Source organism: Emys orbicularis, chromosome 3 (genome assembly GCF_028017835.1).
Source record: "Emys orbicularis isolate rEmyOrb1 chromosome 3, rEmyOrb1.hap1, whole genome shotgun sequence".
NCBI classification, from domain to species: Eukaryota; Metazoa; Chordata; order Testudines; family Emydidae; genus Emys; species Emys orbicularis.
The window spans coordinates 38,066,594-38,083,307 of record NC_088685.1 but is presented as its reverse complement, the minus strand read 5'-3'; the positions used below and the strand labels follow the sequence as shown (position 1 = coordinate 38,083,307).

Genomic DNA, 16,714 nt, shown 5'->3' with positions numbered 1-16,714 from the left:
AGAAATTGTTGGCATTTCTCTTCCCCTGCCCAGACTGAGGCCAAGTGCTCTCTGTGAGTCCACTGTAAGGAGGCCACTCAGGCTGAGCCAGGGCTGCGAAGGAGGTTGACTGGGGTGAAACTGTAACTTACAAATTCTATTCTTTTGACAATTTGTCCATAGCTCTATAGCAGTTGGTCTATCCTATTAGATTGTAAACTCTTCAGCACAGGGACTATTCTATTCTACATCCCTACACTGCCTTGCATAATACCCCCTCCCCCCAGCTAGAGCACTCAAGCATAAAGAATATAAATAAATAAAACTAACAAGAGATACAGAACACTAGTTATTAACTAAAAGAGGCCACACTGTACCCAGTGCCTTTACGTAACTGACATATCTTCCTACTGTTCATCTATCCTGCCAAGTATGGCACAACTCAAGTCACTCTGCACAATCAGTCCCCTTCTACCGAGCTACTAGCCCCTCTTACTCCCAAGCTGTTAGGCACCTTAGCGAGTGGCTATTGTGTTACATGTGAAAGCAGGCAAGGATCAGAGTTAAGGCTAACTGTAGCATAGGCACATTTTGAGGCTCAGGAAGAACCCCTGATCATCAGCTATGTGGGATGGGGGCTGCAAGAGAGTCTGATTCCCTTGCCTAGTATCAGCTTCCCCCAGCTCCTGCAGCTCTGCAAGGAGCTGTCCTCTTCCACTGCCCACCACCTTGCCCCCTGAAAAGCCCTGTCACACACACCCCAAGTAGGCAATAGCCCCCCACCCCAGGGCTCCCCTCCAACACCCCCTTCCCCGCAGGCTCCCCTCCAACACCGCCCCCCCCCGGCCAGCAACAGCTCCCCCCATCCCCGCAGGCTCCCCTCCAACACCGCCCCCCCCCCCGGCCAGCAACAGCTCCCCCCCTCCCCGCAGGCTCCCCTCCAACACCGCCCCCCCGGCCAGCAACAGCCCTCCCTCCCCACGTGCTCCCTTCCAACACCGCCCCCCGGCGGGTTCCTCTCCAACGCCAGCCCATCCTCTCCACCCAAACCTCTCCCTCCTAGGGTCTCCTCTCCCCCCTCACGCGCACCTGGAACTCCAGCCCATAGATCACTGGCGAGTCATCCTCCATGACGTCCCCACAGCTGCTCCCGCAGGGCCCCCCTTCAACAGCCGCCCGTCCCTTTCCCCCAGCCTGAGCCGGCTCCCCTGTTTCATACGTTACTCGCTAGCCCAGGGGCCTTTCTGAGCCACTGCGGCATCCGTTGCTCTCCCCTTCCGGGTGATGTGAAGGAGACGCAGGCGCCGTAGAGACCGTTCCCTGGTTGATGGCGCAGACGTAGTAGCTGCTGGATTCTTCGGGCGGCGGTGGTGCAAGGTTGCTGCTGGCGCTAAGCAGGTGAGAGTCAGGGCTGTAGCGGGGCCGGGCCGGGCTGGGCTGGGCCTGGCGGAACGGAGGGGAGGGGGTCCTGGCCGGGCCCGGGGACCGCTGTAGTCAGCCTGGCGTGGGGCAGGCGGCGAGCGGGCCTGGGGTTCCCTAGCGTGGAGCTGGCCGGGCCGGGGGTGCGCCGGGGTCCCGGTTTGGGGTGAGGCGGCAGTAGAGGTGTCTCCCCGATGGGCTGTCACTTGTGCTACGAGGGTCTGGCTGCCACCCGCAGAGCCAAGTCTTCCCGCCCCTCCCCCCCCCGGGGGGGATCGTGGGATCTGCCTGAAAGTGAACCCCAGTGAGAGGCCCTTGAGCCAGGCCTGAGGGGCTGGGACGCCCCCTTTCCCTTCTTCTGTTAGACAATGGCCATGTTCTTCCGCCGCACCCATCACTGTGCTACCCGGGAGTAGTAACGAGACTCTGTGCGGACGCCCTGCTTCATCCCCTTCAGCCTTGTGTGCGGTACCTGCCAGGGAGTTTCAAACCCACTCTCGATATCCACGCTATTAAGTGAGAGGTAGCGGGTACTGACTGGCCAGACCAAAGGTTTAGCCTGGTGAATTAGCACAGATGTCCATAAAGACTCAGAAACACGAAATTCCGTGACAAAACTGTGAGCATACATGTATTTATTTGCCAGTGCATTATAGACCAGTGGTTCTCAACCTTTTTGGGCTCAGGACCCATTTGTAAATGTTTACGGCCTGTTGTGACGCATTAAATAATCTGGAGGTGGTTTTGTTTGGAACCTGCCCCCAGGAATGGGGGGGTTGGATCCTGCCCGGCACTCACCCCACAGCAGTGGCTCCTGCAGCTCCTGGGCTGTGGCAGGGCTTGGCTCTCTGCTCTGGGCTTTGTTGCAGCGCAGCTCAGGTTTGGCCCTGCCCCCTTTGCTGGACCAAATTTGAGTGAGTGGAGTTGTGACCTGGCTCATGGGGTTGCAGTGCCACTCTAAGCCTTGGGTTATCCAGACGCCTGTCATCATGATGGCTGGGCTAAAGCTGACTGGCGCTGGGACCCCAGAGGTTGGAGTGCCTGGACCACGGAGGTGAGCCCCGCCATCCCTGTGGGACAGGAGCTGCTACGTGACCGTTTGAAATATTCTGGCAACCGAATTTTGGGTCCCGACCTACGAGTTGAGAAACCCAGTTATAGACGACAAAGGAAGGGAATGAACTACTCACAGAGCAGGCTGAAAGTATTTTCAGTGAGTATAACTGGTAGAAACTTTTCATTGAGATTTTAGAATAACTTTGGCCTATTCTGCAATGAGACCTATTCCTGTCTCTGCCTGTGCAAAGCACTGTTGTTTTCAGTGGGATTCTGCATGGATTCAGTACCAAGCTAGCTGTAGTTTTATATATAGAAAGATAGGACTTCACGTCATCAAAATAAAAAAAAAATGTAATCATTACTTAGTCTGAGATTAGGAGCAAATAAGAAGCCTCCAAGATTAAGGAAATAAATTCATCTTAAATTCATCTCCCAGAAAAATTAGCTTCTTTCTCCAAACCTGCATAGGCTTTGAAATATGGGAAAATATAGCCTTTTTTTGTTTAAGTTTTTCACAATCAAAAGGTAAAATAGAGTGAATTTACTGAATTTTGCCATAAGCAGTGATGGAGAACCCCACTTGGGGGTATGCAAAAGTTTAGATGTTAAAAAGAGAGGTTTAAAAATGCCAGTTAGGTTTTAAAAAAAATAGCCAGAGAATTGTAGAAATCTTCACCTTTGAGATCTTTGGGGGAAAAAACAATATTTGCTTATTACAAATTTTTAGTAAAATTTTCTATATCTTTAGCTTTCCTCTGCAGAATTGCATCTTTTATCAACAAGTATTTTAGGAGATTAACTTTTCTTTGTTTTCCACATCTACGTGTGTTTCTTAAATTTAATTAATCTTTTTCTTCAGTGTGTTCCATTTTTCACTCCCATTCAGATATTTTTCTAGATAGTAAACAAGATTTTTTTCCTCGTTGGAATAAAATCAAACTTCCAAGCTTTGAATTGATGAATAAATGTACATAGTGTTATTTAGAAAATAGTTGTGAGACTAAAAGACCTAGCAGTGTTTTCAACTGGTTAAACAGTGTCATGTCTACACCATGGTAGATAACAGGAAATGTAACAGGGATTATGTGGTCGGAGAAAACCTGCTCCTTGTAACTTCAAACCCATTCAAAGTTACAGAGGCATCAGTTACTCTAAATTTTTCTATAGAAGGCTGTCTCTTATTTTGCTGCTCAAGTTTGGGAGCCACACTGAACAGAAGAGTAGAATACATCTTCTTGAGGCATTGGGGTGGAGTCGGAGAGAAGGAATGGTACTACAGGTTCCTAGAGAATTCCTAACCAAAAAAAACAACAACACCCTAGTCATACTGCTGGTTTTAATCAAGTTTATAATACATTTCTGGCATGCTTGCCTCTAAATATGGCTTGTGTCAACGTGCAACAAGGTTAAAATCCAGCTATAACCAGGTCAACCAAAAGTGTCGTCCCCCGTCTAGGCTGACAAATGGTTGTCTTTCTGCAACCGGTATAGCACGTTCTCCACTTCCTTCCCAAAACACAGACAGGACCCCTTAGCTTGTGACTTTTAAATTGACTTGTCAGGTCCTTTTTTTCTCCCACCTCTCTTTCAGGTATGACATACCAAAGTGCAATTGCACTCCATACGGTTGATGATGTTCTGTGTGTATGTTCTCAAAGACATCTATTTCCTTGGAACAATGAGGAATTTTTGCCCAGAATGTACCAATATAAACATGGTATGATAGGCATGGATATACCAGTGCTAGTGTGATAGCAGAAAGGCTGTGATGTGGACACAAACTTAATGTATTACTACAATTGAAACCCCTTTGACAAGAATGATTGTTCTCTGCCTCAAATTTCCTATGTGTAAAGTGGGAGGTTAATATGTCTCTGCCTCACCAATGTGTTCATAAGTAAGACTGCGTGTCTGTCACGGAAGTCACAGATTCGGCCGGCTCTGGGGCTGCACGAGCAGATCAAGCAGCCCCTGGGCTGCTGCTGGTCAGGGCCGCCCGGGGGGGGGGGGGGGGGAAATGGGGCAATTTGCCCTGGTCCCCACAGGGGCCCCCACAAGAATATAGTATTCTATAGTATTGCAACTTTTTTTTATGGAAGGGGCCCCTGAAATTGCTTTGCCCCAGGCCCCCTGAATCCTCTGGGCGGCCCTGCTGCTGGGGCAGTTTGGGTGTGGGAGGGGGCTCAGGGCTGAGGCAGGGGATTGGCTGTGGGGTGGCGCTTACCTTGGGGGTGGGAGGTAGCAGCCATCATGTCCCTTCAGCTCCCAGAAGAAGGGGCCAGGTGGCTCTGTGCGCTGCCCCACCCACAGGTGCCACCCCCGCAGCTCCCATTGGCTATGGTTCCCGGCCAATGGGAGCTACAGAGCCAGAACTCATGGCGCGAGCAGCGTGCAGAGCTCCCCGGCCTTCCCTCCCCCTAGGAGCTGCAGGGACATGCAGAACTGAGTAGGGAGCCTGCCAGCCCCACCAACCAAGCACCAGCAGGGGTTCCGGTCTGTGTGCCACAGTCTGCCCCCCACCCAGCACCTGTGGCGCCCCTGGACCGTCCCCACCTCCACACCCCCCAGAGAACCCGCAGCCCCCCGGCCCAAGTTTTAGTTACAGGTATAGTACAAGTCATGGACAGGTCATGGACCGTGAATTTTTGTTTACTGCCCTTGACCTGTCCATGACTTTTACTAAAAATACCCGTGTCTAATATGTAGCCTTATTCATAAGTAAGGCTGCGTGTCTGTCATGGAGGTCATGGAAGTCACAGATTCCATGACTTACCGTGACTTCTGCAGCGGCCAATGCAGCTGGCTCCAGGACTGCCCGAGCAGATCAGGCAGCCCCTGGGCCAGCTGCACCGGCCGCTGCTGGGGCAGTTTGGGTGTGTGAGGGGGCTCAGGGCTGGGGCAGAGAGTTGGGGTGCAGGGTGGCGCTTACTTCGGGGGCGGAGGGGCGCAGTCTCCCTGGAAATGACCGGCATGTCCCTTCAGCTCTTTCAGGGGTTCTCACAACAAATTTTTTGGTGGTCTGAGTGCGGCCACCAATTCTTGCTCGTGGCCGCTCTGACAATTTTTCCTAAAATACTTAATTAACTTTAGGAAAAACAAATAAATATGCACAGATACATGTCCAAATCATTGTAATCTATCTATGTAGGGTGTTTTGGTTTTGGTTTTTTCAGACTCAATAATAAAAATAGTGTACACTTGTCTCTGTTCTTCATTGGACCTAAACAGAATAGAAACACAAATAAGGTGCTTTGAATGTTCTTGTCATTTTTCTTATTGTTACTTTTGGTTGGTTGGTTTTTTTGGTTACTTTTTTTAAGACTTGCTAGCTACTAAGTGTTCTGTGAAAAGTGATATTAACAAACATGTGAATCTCACTTTTCACAACAGACTTACTCAGAAATTAAGCCGTGGATGGGGAGGTAGGTACAGAGGCAGCAGGGGCCAGGGGTGATGGGGCATTGGTGGAGGCAGTAGGGGGCAGAGGTGATGGGGGCTTGGGGCCAGAGCCCATCACCATGCAGCCAGGGAATGGAGCCTAAAACCCCATGTCCAGGGGACAGAGCCTGAAGCCCTGTGGCTGGAGCCTCCCACCCAAGGACTGTAGCCCGATCCCACTGCCCCTGGGAAGGTGGGGGAACTCACTGGCTGCCTTTCCTTCAGCTTGTGTCTCTCCAGAGGGGGGCAGGGCCCAACCACTTCTGGTGGCCCCTGGGGAGGGGCTGCTGCTTTGCACTCCCTCCTCCCCCAATCACTGCCCAGGAAGCTGTGGCTGCAAGAAAAGCCCCTGGTGGCCGCATTTGAGAAACGCTGTTCTAGGCAGAGGGGCCAGCGGCTCTGCGCGCTGCCCCCGACCACAGGCACCGCCCCTGTAGCTCCCATTGGCTGCAGTTCCAGGCCAATGGGAGCTGCAGAACTGGAGCTTGTGGTGGGGGAAGTGCACGGAGCCCCCCGGCCTTCCCTCCCCCTAGGAGCTGCAGGGACATGCGGAGCCAGGTAGGGAGCCTGCTAGCCCCGCCAACCCTCCCCTCCCCCCCAGCACCAGCAGGGGTCCCGGGGGGCCAACCCCCAGCACCCATGATGCCCCCAGACCAACCCCTCAGAGCACCCCCAGCCCAAGTTTTAGTTAGGAGTATAGTACAAGTCATGAACCGGTCATGGCCCACGAATATTTGTTAATTGCCCGTGACCTGTCCATGACTATTACTAAAAATACCCGTGACTAAAACATAGCCTTATTCATAAGCATTCAACTGAGTGTCAGAAGTGCTATGAAGAGGTGCTTATTTATTCCTTCTAGAATATAGTGTCTCATCTCATCATATTAGGTACTGAGCCATCTCATAGGAGACATTAGGTAGGTTTCCATTCTCTGAAATTTGAGAGGCAGACTCCGAGACTTGAACAAAAGATTTCAGAAATCTTAAGATGCATAATCCTCTCTTTCTGTGGTCCCAGCACTGTTTTTATTGAATCAGTAGCAAAATGCCCACTGTCTTCAGTGGGAGCAGGATCAGGTACTTATTGGTTTTCTCCTTTCCTCTATACCCAAACATGTTTATTATTTATTATCATTAATATTTATATTCCAGTAATGCCTAAAGGCCTCAGCTCAAGCTATCATAGTAGGCACTGTACAATCATAGTTAATTAAAGTCCCTTCTTTAAAAAGCTTATAGTGTAAAAGGAAAGATACAATAAGTGACTGACACAAGCACAAAGCAGAGGGGTAACAAAAATAGTGGTTGCATGAACCATTTTTAGCCAATCAGTAGCAGTAATCACAATTTATCATCTGAATGCCACCTACCTAAATCATTATTGAATAAGTGATCAACAAAAAGGAAAGTATGGGCTATTAGTTTGTCAGGCAAGCAACTCCCCCTGAGTAGACCTTCCTGTTTCCATTTGCCCTTTGGAAAGAATATTAATGTTTTTTAGTTTAGATAAAACATTCCGAAGCATGTAGATGAATGAGAGCATGTATCAGAAGAGGTGGTGATGTTGAGAGAAGTTTTCTGAACAATCCAAAGGAAGTAAACCTCCAGGGCAATGAAGTCTAATACCCATAGGATACGAAGATGTTTTTGGTCCAATAGGGAAGAGGGACTCTTGCCATGGGAGAGAGTAAGCCTACATTTTTGGCCTGCTTTAGATGTACTATTTGATTCTTGCAGTATCAAAACCAAGGAGGATCAGAATAAATAATTTTTAGCAGAAAGATATTTTTGTAAAAAAAAAAAAATAGTCTGGTCCATTTTAGTGTTGATGTTTGTAGCTGCCTCAGCTAAGTAATTTGTAATATTATTTGTTTAACTGAAAGGAAATAGTTACAGAATAACGTTGTGTCTTTTTGGGGAGGCTGGAGTGGTTGAATGGGAGTGTGTGCATGCACGCTCACACACCATTGCCTTCCTGAAATTATAGTGTTTTGGGACTCACAAGTTCATAGTGGCAAAAGGTAAATTTAAAACACTTTTGTGCCAAGTACGGAATAGCTGGCCAACAATGAAGTGTCAAAAATAAATATTTTAATAGTCAAATGACTGCATAAAAAGTCCTTCGTTGCCTTTTTAATAAATACTCTTGAGTTTCAGAATAATTATTTAAATTGCTCAATAAAATTAACTTCCGGAATATTTTTCCCTTTCTTTAGTCACAATGGAAAATAATCAATGTAATGATGAGGATGCCAAGAAGAGTGTTTCAAATGAGGAGGCATGTGGAAATGTAGTTCAGCAGAGGGCTCAGGAAGAACTTCTCTTTCATGAGGAAACCATTGATCTTGGTGGAGATGAATTTGAGTCTGAAGGGAATGAGACCATCTCGGAGGATTCCAATAACTTCATAGATAAACTTAATGAACACATGATGGAGAGTGTCATTATTTCTGATTCTCCAAACAATAGTGAAGATGACACCGGTGAACTTGGTTGCCTGCAGGAGATTGTGGAACAAATGGAAGTCAAGGACATTTGTACACCAGAAGGAGAAGTGAGTAAGGAAGAAGCCCTAGGTAATGACAGTGAAACTGAACATGAAGAAACACCTAAAGACATTTCTGATATTGGAACAGATGATCAGGCATCTTTAAAGGAAGAGTTGATTCAAGAAGCAGTGAAAGATGAACCGAAAGTGGGAAATGAAGCTTTAGGTGACTCAACACCAAGTAATATTGATGAAAGTAAATCTGAGGAGCCAATATCATCACCCCTTGCCAGCAAATTATCTCCTGAAGCTGAGCCTATCCCTGTATGCACCATTTTTAGTCAAGCAAACAATGTTAATACTCAACCACAGTTGTTCATACATGATGGCTTTGAACCTCAAATGGTGAAGTCTCCTAGTTTTAGTAGTGTAAATGAGGTTCCAGTGAAGTCTCCTGCACAGGTGGTTCAACCGAGTCCTAGCCTAAGTACATTTTTTGGTGACCCTGTTAACACTAATAATCTAGCTGTTGAGTTTTTTGATTCATTTACTACATCCACTTTTATTTCTGTCAGTAACCCTAATGCAGGTTCTTCAGTCCCAGAACAAATGTCATCTGTTAGTACAGTTGGAGACAATTCCAATGACTCTGCTGACCCTACTTACTCTGTAGGAAATGGGAGATCTGAAGCAGGTGGTCCCCCTGCATCTTTAGAAATATCACAATCTCCTAAACCATTTTCACAAATCCAAGCTGTTTTTGCTGGAAGTGATGACCCATTTGCCACAGCCTTGAATATGAGTGAATTAGATAGAAGAAATGATGCCTGGATTCCCAGTGAGGAAACTAGAAAGGTTTTAATTTCAGTAGCCACTCAGCAATATAGTACTCTGTTTATAGACAAAGAGAATCTCACCATGCCTGGATTAAAGTTTGACAACATCCAGGTAAGAATCTATAGCTACCTCCTACTTTTTGTTCGTATGTTAGGGCAATGAAATGGGATGACACATCTAGTGGTCTACTCTTTTAATTACCTTGTTTTACAGACTGTGCTCATCTTATGTGTACTATTGCAATCCTTATTATAGCATTCAAGATGACTGACTGAGCAATCATTCATGAAAGGACTCAAAAAACTGACTCACGTGTAATGATCAGAAAGCTTTGTTACTTATTTGTAGAGACTGATGTAATCAATTTATATAGAATCTAGGCTTCCGTTTAAAAAGTCATTTCTAGTTTTTGCGAGATAACATTCCAAACATCAACTGGATATAGATTAAAGCAGTGTGGTGTCCTATGAAGTTTGCAGACGGGTAACTCCAGTGCTTCTGCTTGTAGAATTCAGTGCTACAGCAGAGTGACGGAAGTCTTGTCATTTTTCATAGCTAATGTTCAGAATGCTACTGGTAGCACTGACACTGACAAGAATCAGGTCATTTGCATTCTGACACTGCTTACGAAAGCTAGGAGCAGCAACAGAGGCAGGCATTGAAGCCATTTACTGGTGAGGAGGACACAAAATGGAGGTTGGTGAAGGGATAGAGTAGTGGAGACCCATTCCCTTCTCAGCAGCCAGGCAACACTGCATAGGAGAGAAGAAATACAAAATTCCGTTCTTCTAGATTTTAGCAAGACTAGAATTTCAAGTTTATCTGATATCTGTTGTCCAGAGGCTGGTGTGAAAGGATGCAGAGACTGCTTCACAGTAGAGATTCTTGTATCCTCCCCTGTCCTGGCAGCTGAGACTGGCTGGGTGATTAAGCTTCTCAACAGAGTTTTGCCTCTGGACGTCACAGGTGATGTTCCTCATCCTCCTCTTTCATCTCTACACCTCTGGCTAGTAGGTTTCGTCTTCCAGATGGTAGAGGTCAAGTAATGTTTTTTTTTTTTTTTTTTTAAGCCTTGTTTAGTAGTACTGTAGTATAAAATTCATTATCATTCAGTAGTGAAATAAGAGGTTTCAAAATACCTGTCAACAAGTATGTCTGTCACAATATAAACAACAGAAAATAGTTCCTCCAGAAGTAGAGCATTAAAGAAACACCTATGACAACCTATTTCCTGTTACTCTGTTATGCTTTTGCTGGGCACCTCAGTCTGGGTGTCATATGTGCCAACTGGACACATCTTGGGGGGGAAAACTCTGCCTCTCCGGTCTCAGACACCTGCACCACCTGCTTCCCAGAGCCCAGTCGCGAGGTGCCCCCCAGCCCAGTTACTCGCTGTGACACTGCACCCCATATTCTTCACAGTGATATTATTATGATATGATTATGGCATAATTCTGACGTATTTTAACCCGTTGCACTCGCATCCCCAAAGTCCAGCTGCAGGGCACCCTCCCCCAGCCCAGACACCCGCACTCCCTCCCCCCAGAGCCCAGGCATTGGACACCACCCCCCGCCAGCTCAGACACCTGCACCCTCTACTCCCAGAGCCCAAGGATCCAAAGAAAGAAACAGCCTGATGCTGGGACCGGGCTTGTACAAAGTTTCCTGCTTGCCACCTCTTCCCTTCAGGATGTGGTGGGAACCGCAGTAGCCTGGAACTCTCCGCTCCCACTCTTCCCCTGGCAAGTGTCCTCTATTTGTGAACTGGGCTCCACTGGGTCCAGTGGTCCCTAGTGGTGGCCAGCAGCTCTGCAGCACCAATTCTGTGGGGAAAAATGAAATTCTACACAGAACATTAATTCTGTGCAAATTCTGCATTGCATAGTGGTGCAGAATTCCCCCGGGAGTATATATTAGAGTAGTGCCTAGAGACCCAAGTTGAGATTGAGGGCCCTTTATGCATGACACAGTACAATCACACACTGAGAGAAAGTCCCTACCTCAAAGAACTGAGAGTCAGAATGGACAAGTCAGACAAACGATGGGAAAGAGAGGCACAGAGAGGTGAAGTGACTTACCCAAGGTCACATAGCAGATGTGGCAGAGCCAGGAATAGAACCCAGGTCTGGACTGACTTCCAAGCCATTGCTCTCCCATTAGATCACACTGCCTACCCCAAACAGTATAATGCTACCTGCGCTTTCATTCAGTGTCTCTCTAATTTGTAAACTGTTGCTTTCTGGGGGTTTTTTGCTACCCTTAGTTATTTTGGGTCACTCCTGATTTGATATCTTCTTTATGCTCCCTGCCATTGTCTTCTGTTTTGTGCCAGTATTTCTCTCACCTCATTTCTTCTTCCCCCTGCTTTCCCTACTCGCTCATTTATTGACCTCTATTATACCAGCTGCCACTGTTTCCTCTTTCATGCTCATTTAATGTATTTTTCCCAAATCAGCTTCCTTTCTAGCACATTTAGATTCTCCTCACCACTATCGTGATTTAAATTGTCTACTTTTCAGACTATAGATGGAGGCAGCAAGTAATACTGATTTTTTTTTTTTTTAAGTTAAATTTGCTGACCGGCGATGGTGATAAGAAGTTTTATTCTCATTGGCAGAAAATAGCTAAGTGCACTGCAAAATAAAATCTTTGTAATTGTGTTTAAATTCAGAGCTCAGTTGTGTTTAAGTTGTGATTGTGCTTAAATTTGCAATTTTTAAAAAATCTAACTCCTTTTAAATTTTACCCACTGTCAGTAAAGAGGTTAGAGGATCATAAGAGCTAAATGATTCTGGCCCTCTCTGAGTGTAAGGGTATTGAATTGCTGAAATTTTATGCAGGGAACATGTTTGTATGGCTCTTACCCAGCATGACATCCAGCATTCTGCTCCTGTTGTGGAGCCACATATGCTGCTATAGTCTCTTCCTCCTGGGTGAGAATAGAGAGAATATTGTTCTGTGTGGCTAGTGGAAAAGGGGGGCGGGGGAGATACTACAAAACATCCTCAGTCAGTAAGCTGTTAGTTTCTATATACTGTTGTCCTCCCGAAATGCCCAGCAAAACTTACTGTAGCTCTCCTTTGGACTATTTTGTAAGGATGGAATATGTGGAGAGGTTAGTACGGAGGTTGGCCTAGTGCGGAGGTTGGCAAGCTACGGCCCACGGGCCACATCCGGCCCGCGGGACCGTCCTGCCCAGTCCCTGAGCTCCCGGCCGGGGAGGCTCACCCCCGGCCCCTCCCCTGCTGTTCCCCCTCCCCGCAACCTCAGCTGACTGCGCCGCCAGGCAGCTCAGCACCGGCGCACCCCCCGCAGGGCAGGGGAGAGCAGGGAGGGAGGCTCACCCGTAGCCTCAGGGAAGTAGGCAGGAGGTGCGGGCGGCAGGAGCACTGCAAGCACGGGCCGGAGGACTCACTAGGAGCACTGGGCGGCCACGCAGCCAGCCGAAGAGAAGCAGCACTTTAAAGGGGAAACCGCCGCTTCTCTCCGGCTGCACGACTGCCCCTGCTCTTCCTGAGTCCTCCGCCCATGTTCGCAAGGCCACATTCCGAAAGGGCAGGGGGTCCCGGGAGGGGGCGGTCAGGGGACAGGGAGGGGGGGTTCGATAGGGGGTGGGGTCCCGGGGGGCGGTTGGGGCGGGGGGTCCCAGGAGGGGGTGGTCAGGGAACAAGGAGCGGGGGGGGTTTGATGGCCTGGGGGTTTTGAGGGGGGCAGTCGGGGGGGGGAGTGGGAGGAGGCCGATAGGGGGCGGGGGCCAGGCTGTTTGGGGAGGCACAGCCAGTGGTGAGCTAGAGCCAGTTCGCACTGGTTCACAAGAACCGGTTCCTAAAGGGGTGGGCGGGTGGGCAAACTCCGGTCCGCGGGCCACATCCGGCCTGCGGGACCGTCCTCTCTGGCCCGCCTGAGCTCCCAGCTGGGGAGACCAAGGCTCCCCAGCCCCTCCCCCGCTTCCCCCCCCCCCGCAGAGCTGCCGGAGCCCTGGGGGAAGCGGCGGGCTCCAGCGGCTATTTAAAGGGCCGGGGCTACAGCTGCCCCATCCTTTAAATAGCCGCGGGAGCCCCGCCGCTAACCCAGGGCTCTGGAGGCTGTTAGCGGCAGGGCTCCCGCGGCTATATAAAGGACGGGGCAGCAGAAGCAGCTGGAGCCCCAGCCCTTTAAATAGCCCCTGGAGCCCCCCGCTACCCCAGGGCTCCAGGGGCTATTTAAAGAGTCCGGGGCTCCCCTGCTTCTACTGCCCCGGTCCTTTAAATAGCCTTCGGAGCCCTGGGTTAGCAGCGGGGCTCCTGCGGCTATTTAAAGGACAGGGCAGCAGAGGCAGCTGGAGCCCCGGCCCTTTAAATAGCCCCGGAGCCCCCCACTACCTCCATTTGTCTGAACACTGACAAATGCATAGCTGGGAACCAGTCTGGCTCACCTATGTGTTAATATTGTTTAAATAGGTATCAGATTTTTATAAAAGTGTGTTTAGACTTTATGAAATGCTTGTAAGTTACTAGGTGCATTAGTATCCCTTATAATATCTGTATCCCATGTTATAAGATAATATTTAAGTGTTTGCTCTGTAACTGTAAACCACCAGTCAGGAGAGAAGCATTACCAAGTGTGAAATATTAGTTTGCCACAGAAAGAGTTATCTTCTGCCCAACAAAAGAAGGCCCATAAACACCAGACAAACCATTGTGGAACATCAGAGGACACAATATTTTGTTGATTGCTTCCTTCCACAGCCATGAAGAGGAGATGTGCTTGTGGACTTGTCCCATCAGCTTGGACTGTGGGGGGGAAGGAATAAAAATCCCTAACAAGGAGAAACTGTATCTTTATGCCGCTTGGACTCTGAGGGCCAAGGATTACTAAGCATAAGCAAAAGATCCCCAGTGCTTGGCCTGGGTTAGCCCTCCAGGACATATAGAGCTTGCTTATTATAGAAGCTTATACCACCGTTTGGCACCTAAGACTGTAACTCATTTGTGTATGTTTATCTTCTTTAACCTTGTTGATAACTCTTATTTTTTTTCTTAGTTAATAGATCTTTAGTTAACTCTTGTAGCCTATAAGAAACTGTCTTTGATGTAAGATTAAAGTGTGATTGATCTGTTCCTTTGGGACTGGGAATACACTAAAAATCACAACAATATTCAGGTTAAGGGACCATCTATCACAAAGGCAAGTTTGCTTAGGTGGCAAGATAGACCGGATTACTCAAGGGGACAGTCTGTGACTCAGTGGTTAGGCTGTTAGAATGCCTGAGGAATTTACACTTGATACTTGGTTGGTGAAATTTAAGTTTAGCAGTCACAACCAGTTTGGGGTTTGTGTCCTGCTTCATAACAGTCTGCCCTGAGTTTGATACTCACGCTCTTGAACCACTGCAGAGAGCTTGACACCTGGGTATCAAAAACCGGTCATACTACATGATTAAAATGGCCCCTTCTGGCTTTATAATATATTAATATATCAAATCTCAGGTTTGCATAATAGCTACCATCACTTTGGTTTTAAAGTACCTCTGTACAAGGATCCGCAGCACATTTAAAATTTGACAGAATAAAATAAGCTGAATTTAATATCAAAATAAGTAACAAATACTTTTCTGATTGTATTACTGGACTGTAGGGGATAAAGGAGGTCAGTGATAGTGATGGGGCATTGGAAAAAGTGCTGCATAAATGTGGGTATCTGCTGCATAATTTAGGTTAACATACCACATAGAACATGTGGCCTTGACTATGGTCTAGATTCTCTCCTGCACCAGAGCTCCATTCGGTGCAAAAGTTAGAAGAGCTCAGGGAGCTAGTTACAGCTCCCTGATTCTGGGGCCAGCCCCAGACCTGACATATCGTGGTGCTCTAAGTTGTACCATTAGCATTTGCTCCACAACATTTCCTTCCTGCCCTTTACCAGACATTGGAGTGGGGTCACAGGTGCCAGGACCCGACTGCAGCATACTTGTGGCAACAGGGAGATCTTCTCCAACGGAGGAATTTTCTGCTGGGGAAGATTGACTCCTGTGCTTCCCACACAGCACAATGAGGCTGTGAGCAACAGAGTACCTGACCCTATGAAGAGTAATATAAGAAAAATGCAAATCCCAGTGTTAGTATAGATAAACTAAGAATGAAGGCATGCTGTTAAACCCACACCCATAGCTAGACTATATCCAAAAGTATGTTATAAAACTGCCTCACTGTAGCCAAATTAATTTAATAGCACACATTAAGCTAGCCTCTACTCAGCTAAACTGCATGTAAAATCACAGCATAAGCCAGCTTCAGTATAGCTAAATATAGATCTAGTGATGGGCGGATCTCAATGCACAAAGTTTGGATGCCTATCTCAACCTAATTTTTGAACTTTTTATTTGGTGGAAAAGTCTCAAATATGTAAAGATTTGTATTCATTTTACAAAAAGAATTCATCCTTGAAAACAAGCACTTTCACTGAAAATATCTTTCCATTAGAAGCATTTTACTTGTCTTTTCTTTCAAAGTTCTGTGTAACTATGAGAATGTTAAAATGTTTTTTTTTGTTATAGTCTGTGTTTCCTCTTCTCCTTGCGACAGGGAGATGCGGTAAAAGACTTAATGCTCCGTTTCCTGGGTGAGCAAGCAGCAATGAAGAGACAAGTTTTAAATGCCAATTCTGTAGAACAGTCTTTTGTAGGCTTGAAACAGCTAATTGTAAGTAAGACTACTTTTAATGTTCATCTTTTAATTTTTATTAAATTCTGTACTTCCCTGTAAATACTTCAGTGCTAATGATTGTGTAATATAGTACATATAAAAAAAAGTGTGCATGTATCTCTCCATGATTTGCTATAAAACTAGAACCAAAATACTGTAGCCTTTGATTAGCATTTGTGCTTTTAAAGGACATAGTTTGATAATCAATATTTTTAACATGGGCAAACTAAAATTAAGATTGTTTCAAATACATAGCATAGTACACTTAACCAGGTATATTTTAAAAGTTTACTTTACTCCTGGGGGAATTCTGCACCTAGAAATTCTGTGCACAATATTTTAAAATTTCGCAAAATTCTGCATATTTGATGTGAGTATCAGGAAACGCATTTCCAGTAGACGTAGAGAAGTATTAATGCCATTTTACTGGCACTATTAAGACCTCATTTGGAATACTGTGTACAGTTCTGGTCACCCATGGTCAGGAAAGATGTATTTAAAATGGAACAGGTGCAGAGAAGAGCTATTAGGATGATCAGGGAACAGAGGGCCTATCTTATGAGAGGAGACTGGAAGATCTTGGCTTGTTTAGTCTAACAAAAAGAAGCCTGAGAGGGGATATGATTGCTCTCTATAAATACATTGGAGGGTAAATATCCGAGAGGATGAAGAGCTACACCTCTACCCCGATATAACGCTGTCCTCGGGAGCCAAAAAATCTTACCGCGTTATAGGTGAAACCGCATTATATCAAACTTGCTTTGATCCTCCGGAGTGCGCAGCCCCGCCCCCCCAGAGCACTGCTTTAC

The 16,714-nt window shown here is 47.0% G+C and overlaps 2 protein-coding genes across 2 annotated transcripts in view; one reads left to right on the top strand and one right to left on the bottom strand.

Moving 5' to 3' along the window:
- EIPR1 (EARP complex and GARP complex interacting protein 1) overlaps positions 1-1,176 on the bottom strand; it is a 159,139-nt gene extending 157,963 nt beyond the window's left edge. Inside the window, exon 1 of the mRNA XM_065402278.1 lies at positions 1,069-1,176. Coding sequence (XP_065258350.1) covers positions 1,069-1,110 — 42 coding nt within the window. The 5' untranslated portion in view covers positions 1,111-1,176. The remainder of the gene's footprint in view (positions 1-1,068) is intronic.
- A 112-nt stretch (positions 1,177-1,288) lies between these two features.
- TRAPPC12 (trafficking protein particle complex subunit 12) overlaps positions 1,289-16,714 on the top strand; it is a 91,445-nt gene continuing 76,019 nt past the window's right edge. The window contains exons 1-3 of the mRNA XM_065401246.1: positions 1,289-1,377; positions 8,114-9,333; positions 15,786-15,902. Coding sequence (XP_065257318.1) covers positions 8,119-9,333; positions 15,786-15,902 — 1,332 coding nt within the window. The 5' untranslated portion in view covers positions 1,289-1,377; positions 8,114-8,118. The remainder of the gene's footprint in view (positions 1,378-8,113; positions 9,334-15,785; positions 15,903-16,714) is intronic.